The sequence below is a fragment of the Oryzias latipes genome, chromosome 17, assembly GCF_053564925.1.
Source record: "Oryzias latipes strain Hd-rR chromosome 17, Olatipes_Hd-rR_3.1".
NCBI lineage: Eukaryota > Metazoa > Chordata > Actinopteri > Beloniformes > Adrianichthyidae > Oryzias > Oryzias latipes.
This window is the reverse complement of record NC_136253.1, coordinates 20220492-20232986: the sequence shown is the minus strand read 5'-3', so window position 1 is coordinate 20232986 and position 12495 is coordinate 20220492. Positions and strand designations below refer to the sequence as shown.

General features: G+C 45.2%; 1 protein-coding gene across 2 annotated transcripts in view; it reads left to right on the top strand.

Moving 5' to 3' along the window:
• LOC101173893 (3',5'-cyclic-AMP phosphodiesterase 4B) overlaps positions 1-9917 on the top strand; it is a 73012-nt gene extending 63095 nt beyond the window's left edge. For both annotated transcript variants that reach the window (XM_023965353.2, XM_023965355.2), the window contains 9 exons: positions 4776-4869; positions 5977-6176; positions 6263-6361; positions 6455-6619; positions 6864-6963; positions 7101-7255; positions 7328-7450; positions 7537-7719; positions 7805-9917. In XM_023965353.2, coding sequence (XP_023821121.1) covers positions 4776-4869; positions 5977-6176; positions 6263-6361; positions 6455-6619; positions 6864-6963; positions 7101-7255; positions 7328-7450; positions 7537-7719; positions 7805-8179 — 1494 coding nt within the window. In that variant the 3' untranslated portion in view covers positions 8180-9917. The remainder of the gene's footprint in view (positions 1-4775; positions 4870-5976; positions 6177-6262; positions 6362-6454; positions 6620-6863; positions 6964-7100; positions 7256-7327; positions 7451-7536; positions 7720-7804) is intronic.
• The last annotated feature ends 2578 nt before the right edge of the window (positions 9918-12495 follow it).

Here is a 12495-nt window from a genome sequence, read left to right as displayed (position 1 = left end):
ATATTTCAAGTTATCTGATAGGATGCTTTTTAACTGCTGTTGTCATGGAAACGATGAACATGCAACTAAACCAAGATGAAACGCATTATAGCTGCAGTTCTTACGTGCCAAAACACTCGTGTGCTACAGGAATCTCAAATTCTGATCTCAGTCATAATCTTAGCTCACTCATTATTGGTATTTTTTATTTTATTTTATCTTTTGGATTCATGCACATCAAAGTAAGAACATTTTGAGATGGGCTTGAGAAACCAGTTACGACTTTGTGACGTTTTTTATTTTATTTTATTTTATTGCATTTTTTTAGCATCCTCAAAACTGTCCGTCCCCTATTGCATGAGCAGCTTCACTAGATCTCAATCCAAAATGTAAATATTCAATCATTTGGAGACTTCCTTCTGCATTGTGTTCACAATTTTGGGTTTTTCTCTGAGACGAATCAGAGGGAGGTTTCCATTTGATTCTTTTTATCTCCGTTTTTCTTCAATGTTCCAAACGTTTTCTTTTTTTGTGGATTAAATTTGTCCAGTCCAGCCAAATTAGTGTATGCTGCAAGGCTCTTTTTCAACCTCCGCACAGACAGTGGTGACTCCAAGGCGGAGTTAGACTGTAAACACCCCGGGTGTCCGTTTCCGTCTGTTTTCTACTCTGCGGTCTGAGGGAGGATCAGACTCATGAAGGATGTTGTTGGTGCGTGATGTGTGACTGTGACCGTGACACCAGTTTCCTGTCTCTTTATTTCCTGTGCCTCCTCCTCCTCCTGCTCTGCTCACTGGGTGCCAGACAACAATAGCAATGCTCTGACCAGGTATCGCCTTGAAAGGCCACTACATCATTGGGACTGGCGAGACAATAAGCATGAGGCCTTCCTCTTAAGGACGGACATGCCATTGTTGACCAGCGCTCATTTCAGAAGGTCAACAGTTTATCGGGTTACACTTTCATCAATGTCCTAAAAAGTTGTGCAACAAGCTAGAACAAAAGATGTTCTTGCTCTGTGGTAACATTACATCGACTTGGACATTTTCTATATTTTTTTAACTACAAAGGCAGCATCTGCAGGTTTTTGCCATGAGCTTTGACAAACAGCCCTCCTTTTTCCAATCCAGAGGAGGCAATTGAACCCACAATCAAACCCAAGGTGTCTCAGTTTTCAGCCTCCGAGGGTACAGGTGTGTCCGGGGGCCACGGGGACCACACACTCTGCTAACCGCCCGCGCGGTCACAGTGACCTAAGAGTGGAGAGCTGCTCCCTGCCTCTCGCTGTCATTAGCCTGGCCACACTTCCACCCAAAAGCTGGTACCAGCCTTGAACAAACACTGCAATCAGAGTCCAGCTAGCAGAGCTTGCTGGGTTGTGGGTTAGAGTGCAAGCGTGGCTCTAAGCACAAGACAAGCTAGTAGGAAACTTTACCTCATGTGTGGTCACTCAAAACTTTGAAGCGCCGCCATCCTTGGAGGGGAAAGAATGACAAAATGCTTGAAACAGATGGGGCTGCGGGCCTCCAGCTTCAGCGGCTATAATGGACATCAAATCATAGAGTTGCCGTTCCATTTGAACGGAGAGGGTCGTGTGGAGATCAGACAACTGCTGCAGCGCTTAATGGCAATTAAAAGGCTGGCCTCTGTCATTTCCATCGGAAAAATAAGTCAAGTGAGGACTGCCAGCATGAAATGTGTTTCCACTGTAACTCTTCTAGAGTACAGTTGATCAACACCTTCTAGGAAGTCTAGGCTTTTGACTGTTGCTAAACTGTGAGAGCATCATCATCCACAGTGTGTTGACATTGTAAACAGCTACAGATGGGACAGAGGTCCCATTGGCTCACTTTGGGCTTTTGCAAGATTTCACAGCTGTGGCGTTGTGCTATGATGTCAGCCTGTTTCTTCTCTTTTCTATCACAGCAACTTTGGGTCATAGTGGAGTAAGATGTTCTGACTGCTCCCCAAGGAACTGCGATTATTCAAGTTGTGTTTTTCCCAAACTAGAAATATAAGCTACTGAACTTGTTTTCCGGGACTTTTTGATGATAAATTCAAGCATGCCAAGAGGTTGGTGCCTGAGGCATTTGCTAGGAAGGATGGGTTTTGGTGAGAATTTCTGTGTAAAAGGGGAAGTAGGTGGAGGAACGAGCTCGGGCCTGTTTTCATGGGAGGAGCCACAGGGTGTCTTGTTAAACTTTGTAAGCCAGTTAGTCAGTCGGCTTTGTTGCTTTACATCTCCTCCCCGATGCCACACCAGTCAATAAAGAGAAGGAAGAAGACAGCCTAATCTGTTGATGCTATCAAACCTTGACGGGATTTCATTTTTTTGTGTGCTGCTTTTGGTTTTTGCTGAGTGACAATGGGATTATGTTGTTCTGAAAAGCAGGAGACAACCTTTAAAATGCTTGCTAACTGGAAAAAGGTGGGTTTTTAGTTCAGTTATATGTTCTTTACATGCGAAGAAACATCTTTAAAGTGTTTTCTTAGCCTTACTTATTATATCCAAAAAGAAACTGTAGTCAAAAGAGAGAGTTTAGTATTTTTGTAACATTTTTTTGGCTCAGATTTTTGCACCGCATTGGTTTATCTTTTTTGGTAAAGATTGTGGTTTTATAATTTAATTTCTAAATGAAAATCTAAAAGAAATCAGTCTAAGTGTACAGGCTGTAGACTCTGGCTGGTGATTTGATAATCTGGGAAATGTTTAGCCTTTGTGTGATGTTGCTGTAACTTCTCTTGCAAAGCAGAGTGCGTGGATGTGAAAACTTGCTCACGTAAAAGGATGCATGAGTTCATGTCATGGATTGAGTAATCTGCTCTCTACTCGTGTCACCAGCGAGCGCCGTAACTCTTTAGATGAACCACATGAACCTCTCTGACTGAAGTTCCAGTTGTGTTCTTTGTCTTCATCAAACGATGTGCAGAGTCTATCAAAGCTTCTCCAGTTTGACTTCAAGTAAAGCTGTCTCCTATTTTATTATATTTTTTAAGGCAAGCCTAAAGCATCTTGTTTCTATTTCTGCAAGTTGTAAAAAAAAAAATTTGCATTTGAGTTTAAAAGTTATGCGGATGTTAGCAATCTGCAAACTAGGCAGGCCAGATGTTCGTGTTGAGTATGAACCAAAAAGAAAAGTAGAGAGAATGAGGAAATGATCAACTTTCAGTAAGTCAAAAGTTCCTGCCCCCCCCCCCCCCTCCTTTTTTCATTTTAATAAAATCATTGAGAACTAAAGATAAAGGTAGATAATCACCTTTAACTTCCTTTCCCATTTAAATCTATGGCACTCAAATGAAAAAGTGCTTCCTTTTCTAAAAGCAGGTTGTAATTGTGACAGATTTTTATCTGATTCACTGGATCTTTCAGCTGCGTTGTGTTTGGTTATATGGGCTGTCGTGTTACTATGGATGAAATAGGATGCAGTATATTTAGAGCTGGGACACCACCGGGATGGGGGGGGGGCTTTTCCCTCTGTTGCTAAGGTGTTCAGGTTAGTATGCAGTGGGGTAACGGAGCATTAAAGGGTCTTTGGGCCGCTGTGCAAACCTTCATGATTCAAACTAAAGGTGTTGAAATCATTTCAGATGTGAAGATTTAAGCATCGTTTTCTTACATTTTGATTTAAGTAACAATAACGCTGGGATGTCTGAAGCCTCACATTGCGCAGTATGCATCGCATCTGTTCTGCATTACTGAGCAAGGGAGAGAGTGTGAAGATCAAGGGGGTGGAATACATGGTGGGAGGGGGGACTTGCAATGGGAGTGAGGAGAAATGGCTAGAAAGCGAGAGAAAAAGATGTAGGGGATTCTCCAAGCTCTGCTTTTCTGCAGTGCTGTTCTCAGCGAGGGGGGGGGTGGGGTGGGCAAAGAGAGAAAGAGTCTATCTGCCATAGGGGACTCACACACACCCCCTCCTCTCCTCCACCTTGCATCATTCCTGCTTTCCTCTTTCTCTCCCTGCCGTGTTACATCTGGGCTCGGAGAATCTGGATAACCCCGTCGCCTCCATCTCTGCATGTCGCTGGATAGGGCTTGGGTGGTGACAGATGGGGGCTTAGACGGACAGGACGGAGGGAGCCAAAACCGCCGTGGAAAGAAAGGAAATACCGATTGCATCTAGGGGGGGATTCCATCACTCGCTGTTGGCCTGCGATCCTTGAGAACAATGGTCTGAGCTGGGAGGAGGCGCGTTTGGCTGGAGATGTAGGGGCTCCAGCGCAGCCCTTCTCCAAAGACTGCGTCTGGGCCATTTTTTTTTTTTACCGCAGTCGGCTGTGATTCGGTGGCGCCTGGAGCTTCAGGCTGCGGGGCTGAGCTCAGCCTTGGGGATCCACTCAGAGAGGAGCACTCACTGCTTCTGCTGGGGAGCACCAGGGGCTCAAGACAGCTCAGCACCATGCCTGAGGCCAACTACCTATTCTCTGTGTCCTGGGGATACATTAAGGTGTGTCCCAGAGGACAACTGATATAATAGGAACCTTGGAGATCATATCTATGTGTGTGTGTGTGTGTGTGTGTTTGTGTGTGTGTGCTCTCTCTGGTCAATGATTTGTCATTTAAAAATCGCACAGTGAGATTTTGTTGTGTTGCATTGGCCTCATTTGTTTACACTGGAAGATGCACATTGCAGTATTTTACCTCCTTAGCGCAAAGATGCTTAAAAAACAGGATACAATTTTTTGTATATTGTTGCTGATTGTTGCTTCATACAAAAACACGAGTTATTTCCCTCTTTAAAGAGCCCCCTTTTGGATATTTGCTGTAGCTCTTATGCGTCCTTGTTTTCTTACAGTTCAAGAGGATGCTGAACCGGGAACTGAGCCACCTGTCAGAAATGAGCCGCTCAGGCAACCAAGTGTCTGAGTACATCTCCAACACCTTCTTAGGTAAGCACTGCAGCAGGAGAACATCAAAACGGAACTGCAAAGTCAGTCGGCATCGAGGATTAGGAAGGTTACCCCCAGCATGTGCCAAACACCAGATAAACTCAGTCAATCTGCAGCGCCGCTTTGAAACCAGTCTAATCTGGTATGGATACGAAACAGAGTCCCCTCACTCTCACTGCAGAGATATGCGAGGGGAGGAGGGAAGGCTTCCCTCTGGAGGGATCAGGAGCGATGAGTGCAGGGGGGGAGCAGTTATGACTGCATGCAGTGCCACGAGGTCCAGACAGAAGCTGCATTATTCATCAAGAGGACAGCAGTGTTTCCTTGGCTTTAAAAGCCCCAAAGCATTTCGTGACTCACTGCCAGGCAGCCTGCAAAAGCAGTCATCCACTTTACCCCTGCGGTTGCCTACCATCCAAGCCTGCCTCCAAACATTCATCCATCTTAACCCGAGCTGTGTGTAAAAGGAAGAATCTGCAACATAATTGTAGAAACAGAGAAAAACACGGGGAGGTGTGGTGCAGGGTGCACAACAGAAATCTCTTCTAACAATCAAAGTGGTGCAGTGAGCTGCTTTAGGAGGGCAACAATAGCAGCGGCGCCTTTGAAGCTTGGCGGTTTTTGTTGTCTGTGCTGCATCTAACACCTGTCAGGTGGAGTGAAATCATTCTCCTGTGCTTTGTGGAGGATGCAGCTGAGATGGGTTTTTTTTCTCACTGCGGCACAAATGGCGCACAAACACAGACAGTGGGAGTTTCGGTCTCGTTCATACTGACGTTGTTTATGGTGCTTGCTAAATGTCACTGAGCACGCAGGAAGACTTAATCACCTCCTCTAAACACAGAAGACGAACCCTCGTCCCACGATTCTTTGAATTGTTTTTACAAAACTGTGCAGTTTCTAAGAATGAATGCACGCACTGCTGGAATATTGCTTAATGGCCAGAACAACTCATTTGTGCTTCTTGACCTTTAACTTTGTGGTGATATTACCTTTGTGATTGGATCATTAAAAGGGGATTTTCACTTTTATCTATTCTCTTAGTTTGCAATTTTACAAAATAACCATGTTTTATTTCAGTGTAATCAGCTCAACTGTTTTCCACAGACAAGCAGAACGAGCTGGAGCTTCCATGTCCGGTTCAGAAGTCGAGGGAGAGGAAGAGGAGGCAGGGCCAGCAGCAACAGCCGGGAGGGATGATGACACAGATCAGCGGGGTGAAGAAGGTCAGCAATGCCTCCAGCATCACCGGTGGGAGCACAAACCGCTTCGGGGTCAAGACGGACCAGGAGGAGCTGCTGTCGAAGGTGGGTGTCGGATATACTCCCTGCATGAAGGAGGAAAGCCTGACGGTGTCAGATGGTGGTGTTTAACCCTCCGACCTCATTGACAGGACCTGGAGGACATCAACAAGTGGGGGCTGAATATCTTCAGAGTGGCGGAGCATTCCCACAACCGGCCGCTCACGTGCATCATGTACAGCATCTTTCAGGTCAGTTAGTTGCCAAGTGATCTCCACCTGCCTGGTTTGGCTGCGTGCTGAGGCCAGCTTTCCTCATTTTTTCTCATTGTCTTTGCCACACAGGAGCGAGACCTAATGAGAACGTTTAAGATTCCAACCGACACGTTTGTGACGTTCATGCTAACCCTGGAGAGCCACTATCACTCAGACGTGGCGTACCACAACAGCCTCCACGCTGCAGACGTGGCCCAGTCCACCCACATACTCCTGTCCACGCCCGCTTTGGATGTAAGTCGCTGAAAGCACCGTTTCACATGACGTGATGTTCTGCCTCTATAATGTCAACTGTAGTGACAAAGGTCAGATTCAGTTCCACCACAACTGTTCGTCAAACCGCCATTGTGCTTTAATGAGGCGTCACCACGGCATTACAAAAGAGCATGGCGTGACCTGTTGTCTGATGCGTTACCTTCTTTTCTTCACATTATTCATTCAGAGACTCATCTCTTTTTCTCTTTCTGTCAAACCACAGGCTGTCTTCACTGATTTGGAGATCTTGGCAGCCATTTTTGCTGCAGCCATTCATGATGTAGATCACCCAGGAGTTTCCAACCAGTTCCTCATCAACACCAGTGAGTCTTCTAACCGGACAGAGATCCACTTTGTTTAAATTAGATTTAAAAGCAAGAATTGTAGTCGTTTTTATGGTAGTCTTACTGAATTTATGAAGCTAAAACCCTGTCTGATGGCGTTTTCTCTTCCGTGTTAGACTCTGAGCTGGCTCTGATGTACAACGATGAGTCAGTCCTGGAGAACCACCACTTGGCTGTGGGCTTCAAACTGCTGCAGGAGGAAAACTGCGACATTTTCCAGAACCTCACCAAGAAGCAGAAGCAGACTCTCCGGAGGATGGTCATAGACATGGTGAGGAATCGTCTGTGAATGTCCAGCATGTCTCGATGGCCGTGCAGAGTTCTTAACGGCTTCGTCTTCCAGGTTCTGGCAACCGACATGTCGAAACACATGAGTCTTCTGGCCAACCTGAAAACCATGGTGGAGACCAAGAAGGTGACGAGCTCTGGTGTGCTGCTGCTGGACAACTACACAGACAGGATGCAGGTAGGAGGCGATCTTCTTCCCTTCTGAAGCATCTGGATGTGGCTAAAAAAAAACAACAGAAAACTGAAGAGGGGATTGTTCTCCAGGTGCTGCGGAACATGGTCCACTGTGCGGACCTGAGCAACCCCACCAAACCTCTGGATCTGTACCGGCAGTGGACAGACCGGATCATGGATGAGTTCTTCCATCAGGGAGACAGAGAGCGGGAGAGGGGGATGGAGATCAGCCCCATGTGTGACAAAAACACGGCTTCAGTGGAGAGGACTCAGGTACTTTTCACAGATTGTGCAGATAAAGTGCAGAAACATCTGCTGTTGAATTTTGAATGACTTCATCTCTGCTTTGTTTTTCCAGGTTGGCTTCATAGATTACATTGTCCACCCTCTGTGGGAGACGTGGGCAGATCTGGTCCACCCTGATGCCCAGGACATCCTGGACACCCTGGAGGACAACAGGAACTGGTACCAAAGCATGATCCCTCAGAGCCCTTCCCCTCCATTCTATACCAGTGATGGAGAAGGAAGCCAACACGAGGACAGTGAGGGGAGGTCTGTGGACAGTAGATTTCAGTTTGACCTCTCAATGGACAGCCAGGACAGCCAAGCTGGACACGGACACCACGAGACGACGGACCTAGCTGTGACGTGCGACCACGTTAATAAAGAGGACCTCTCAGATCTGGAGGACGTAGACACGACGACACGTGACGTCTCCCCTGCGGAAACATAGCCGAACCAGTTGTTGCGTTAGAGAGCAACAGTTGAAATTGTTTTAATTGCAGTGGAGCAATCCTGCAAATCTGGCTCTTTGAAGCTGCCAGGCTGAAAGGGTCTGATTGGATGTGAGGAGCCCCTGTAACTGAGGCTTAGAAACCCTGTGGCCATTTGTTTTGGAGCGCCCGAATCGTGGGGTATCTGTTCTTCAAGAGGAGGCACGTCTGAATCTACGTCACTACAGACAAAGATTCTAACGATGGTATGAACTTGGAAAAGTAAAACTTCCAAACTTGCACTTCCAGCCATTTTCTTTCTTTATGTGGAACATTTCTAATGTTTTTAGACTGGATTACACATGGTGGCGTCTTACTACTGGTCTCTTCGAACCAAGTAGTTTTTTTTAACACTTGTCTAAAAGTAACTGTGTGCCTTTTTTTTCTTTTTTTTTACAATCACATCTGTTTTTATTTAGTGTTTTGTAACTTATTGAACCCATTCCTGTAGCTGTAAAGTTTGTCCAATTTCTACAAGGTGACATTCTGTTTTTTTTTTGGTCTCTCACAGTCTTCCTAATGTTCTGGCAATATTCTAACGAAAGTGTTCGGTGGATTTTTCTCAGATAATCAGTAGACTTCCCAGCACGATTTGCACTTTGTGGAACACTGTTTAACGAGGACAGCACGACCGAACTCACATTGAACCAAAACATTAACTCTAGCTTTTCTAAATTTTTGGTTTTTTTACTGACAGTAAGCGTTTAAATATTAATTAATCCAAATTTGAAATTCCAACAAAAGTTCCAAAGATTTCTTTGATCCACCTCTGAGAAGTGTGATCGCACATCCAAAGGGAACATTCCAGCTACAAATCAAACTCTTTTTGTTTTATGTTATTTTTTTGGGTAGGTGGGCCACATTTCCATCATCAAAGCAGGTTTGAAATCCCAGGTTTTTGCCCCGAGGCTCTTCCTGCCTCAATGCCCAAAGTTCCACCCATTCTGCTCACACACCTGTTGTGTGGTTGGCAGCCCCATACGCTTCACAACGTGACTCACGTTGAGCTTTGAATGACTGTGTGCACAGCTTCGCACAGATGGTGGCAGAATCTTTGTTAGGTTTTTTTTATTTTCTTGGCAGCACCTTGAAATGCAGTCCTGCAGCTGGTTGCAGAGATGCCAACACTTCCTTAAAAGGTACCGCAGTGTGCGCTGAAGGTAGCGTGTGTGTGTGTGTGTGCGTGAGAATCCTCACGGAGTCGCACAATCTTGTCGCACCCAGTTGTGTTGTGCTGACAGTTAACGGTGTATTTATTACGTTTTTCTTGTATATGAAAATACTGATTGCTAATATTCACTGTCATTATTTATATGCACTACCACGTCACTTACGGTTTGACTGAACACGTCTTGTGGTATTTAGTAAAGTATTTTGCTATCACAAGAAGTTCTGAGAGCTTTGGTTTCGTACTCCAGCCAGTATGTAAAGTCAACTACCCCTTTGTGTGAGGTGCAACACCGCCCCTTTTTTCTTACGAGTCCTTTGTTCCTGGCGGAGTAAAGCTGGACATTTACTGCAGCACATTGTGTACAGTGACAGGTCATTGTACAGCTGTAGGACTATTTGCTGAATACATATAGCATTGTTTTAAATGTATTTTTTCAGTGTTTCCTCACAGTATATTGATAAAATGGTGTATGTTGTGCTCAACAAATGTTTTCTATCTGATTAATAAAATGAGCATGTATAATAGAACTCTCTGCTTTGGATTCATTGTTGTGTCCTTCTCTAAAAAGAAAAGGTAATGACTTGTAAACATACACTCACTTTAATAGGCACACCTGTCCAACTGCTTGTTAACGCAAATTTCTAATCAGCCAATCTTATGGTAGCAACTCAATGCAGTAACCCTTGTGCTATCCTAGGCACTTTAACATTGGGAGTTGGGTCATCTAGACCCACTAGACAGTGTGCTGAACCTTTTTTCTTCAACGATTTGTGATCTTTACTGGTGTCCATGGATTACATGAAATCCCCTTCACCTTTATCCACCTTTTTCCTGGTGGGGATAACACCTCAATGTAAGGGTGGGGTCATAGGATACAAGGGTTAAACGTGGCGTGGTTGTTGGTGCCAGATGGGCTGGTCTGAGGATTTCAGAAACTGCTTATCTAATGGGATTTTCAGCCACAACCATATCTAGGGTTTACAGAGAATGGTCCACATACTTAATATTCACATTCTTTAAGTTGGCATTCACATCTTATCGTTTTGGCATAAGGCTCCGTTCAATTCCATGATATAATTTTCCCAAAAACTTTCGGGTAACAAAAACCCCCTTACCGGAGCCCACAGGTGGAAGCCGGGGGAGGAGGGAGGGGTGACGAATGAGCGCTGAAAGTAAGAAAGAGAATGAACAACTGCGCACCTGGCTTAAATAGGACGCTGAGCAGGTGAGTTAATTAACTGAACCGCCCCTAGTGGAGTAACCTGTAAAACACTGCCGAGTGTCTTCCAGAAATTGCGACGGGGTCCCATCATCTCGGAACGAACAACACGTCTAACCTTGAGGTAGATGGGTACAGCAGCAGAAGACCACTCAGGGTGTCACTCCTGTCAGCCAAGAACAGGAAACTGAGGCTACAATTCACACAGGCTCACCAAAATTAGACAATAGGAAAAAGGATGTCTGGTCTGACGAGTCATTTGTGCTGCAAAATTTTCGGATTGTGGGGGGTCAGAATTGACATCAACAAAATGAAAGCAAGGATCCATCCTGCTTTGTATCAACGGTTCAGGTTGGTGGTGGTGGTATAATGGTGTGGGGAATATTTTCTTGGCACAATTTGGGCCCCTTATTACCAGTTGAGCATGGTTACAACATCACACCCTACCTGAGTATTGTTGCTGACCGTGTCCATTCCTTTATGACCATAGAATACCATCTTCTGATGTCTACTTCCAGCAGGATAAGGCTCCATGTCATAAAGCTGTAATCATCTCAGACTGGTTTCTTGAACATGACAATGAGTTCATTGGACTCAAATATCCTCCACAGTCACCAGATCTCTTCCCAATAGAACACCTTTGGGATGTGTTGGAACGAAGGAATGGCATCATGGATGTTGAGCCAACAAATCTGCAGCGATTGTGTAATGCTATCATGTCAATATGGACCAAACTCTGTTTCCAGTAGCTTGTTGAATCTATGCCACCAAGGATTAAAACCGTTCTGAAGGGAAAATGGGGTTCAACCCAGTAAAAGCAAGGTCTACCTAATAAAGTAACATGCTAAAGAGCATAATTTTATGTAGTACTTCATCTAGTAAAAGTATGGTTGGAGGTGGAGCGTTTAGCCACCAAGCCCCTGTTTTATGGAATAAGCTCCCAGCTCATCCAGTAAGAGAGGCCAACTCAGTTTCTACATTCAAAGTTAGACTGAAAACATTCTTCTTCGGACAGGCTTATTATCAGACTAGTTAGTATTCAGAGATTATTTAACTTAATGTTAATGTGTTTAAATTAAACTTAATAACAATAAATATTTGTTTTTAGTAGGCTGCTAGAAGTTGAATCTGTAGCTATGGTGCACTGGGGTTCTGTCCTCTTTTCTCATCTACTTCTACCCTTCCTCTCTTCTCTATTTTTGATCATTATTTATCATTTAATTCTTCATGCCTCTGTTTGGTGCAGTGCTATTCATGTATTGTCCCTCTTTCCCTCTCCCCTCCTGGGAGGTGGGAGTGCTTCCAGACTTCAGTTGGCTCATCCGTGCTCCTGTTCCTGATCGTATACCTCGCCTTTGCTCCTGCTCCTACACCTGGCTGTGTATCCTGCCTCTGGCTCATCTCTGGCTCGTCTCTGCTCTGTACCTGACCGAGTACCTCATCTCTACTACTGCTTCTACACCTGGCTGTGGATCCTGCCTCTGGCTCGTCTCTGGCTCGTCTCTGCTCTGTACCTGACCGAGTACCTCATCTCTACTACTGCTTCTACACCTGGCTGTGGATCCTGCCTCTGGCTCGTCTCTGCTCCTGCTCCTACACCGGCTGTGGTTCCTGACTCCGCTTCGACTCGCGCCCCTGACTGTCCCCCAACCACGGCTGGATGAAGCTCGTCTGCTGGACTTTATATAAGTAGTTGTAGGGTTAAATAAGTTAATTCTTCTCTAAGAGTTCTGGTACATCGCCTGTCCGTCCTGGGGGAGGATCCCTCCTTCATGTGGGCACCCCTGAGGTTTATTCATTTTTTACGGAATCCGTTTTTTTAGGAGTTTTTCATTACCGCGAAGGGGGGTCTAAGGGCAGGGATGCCAGTATAGCTTAGTCAGTTT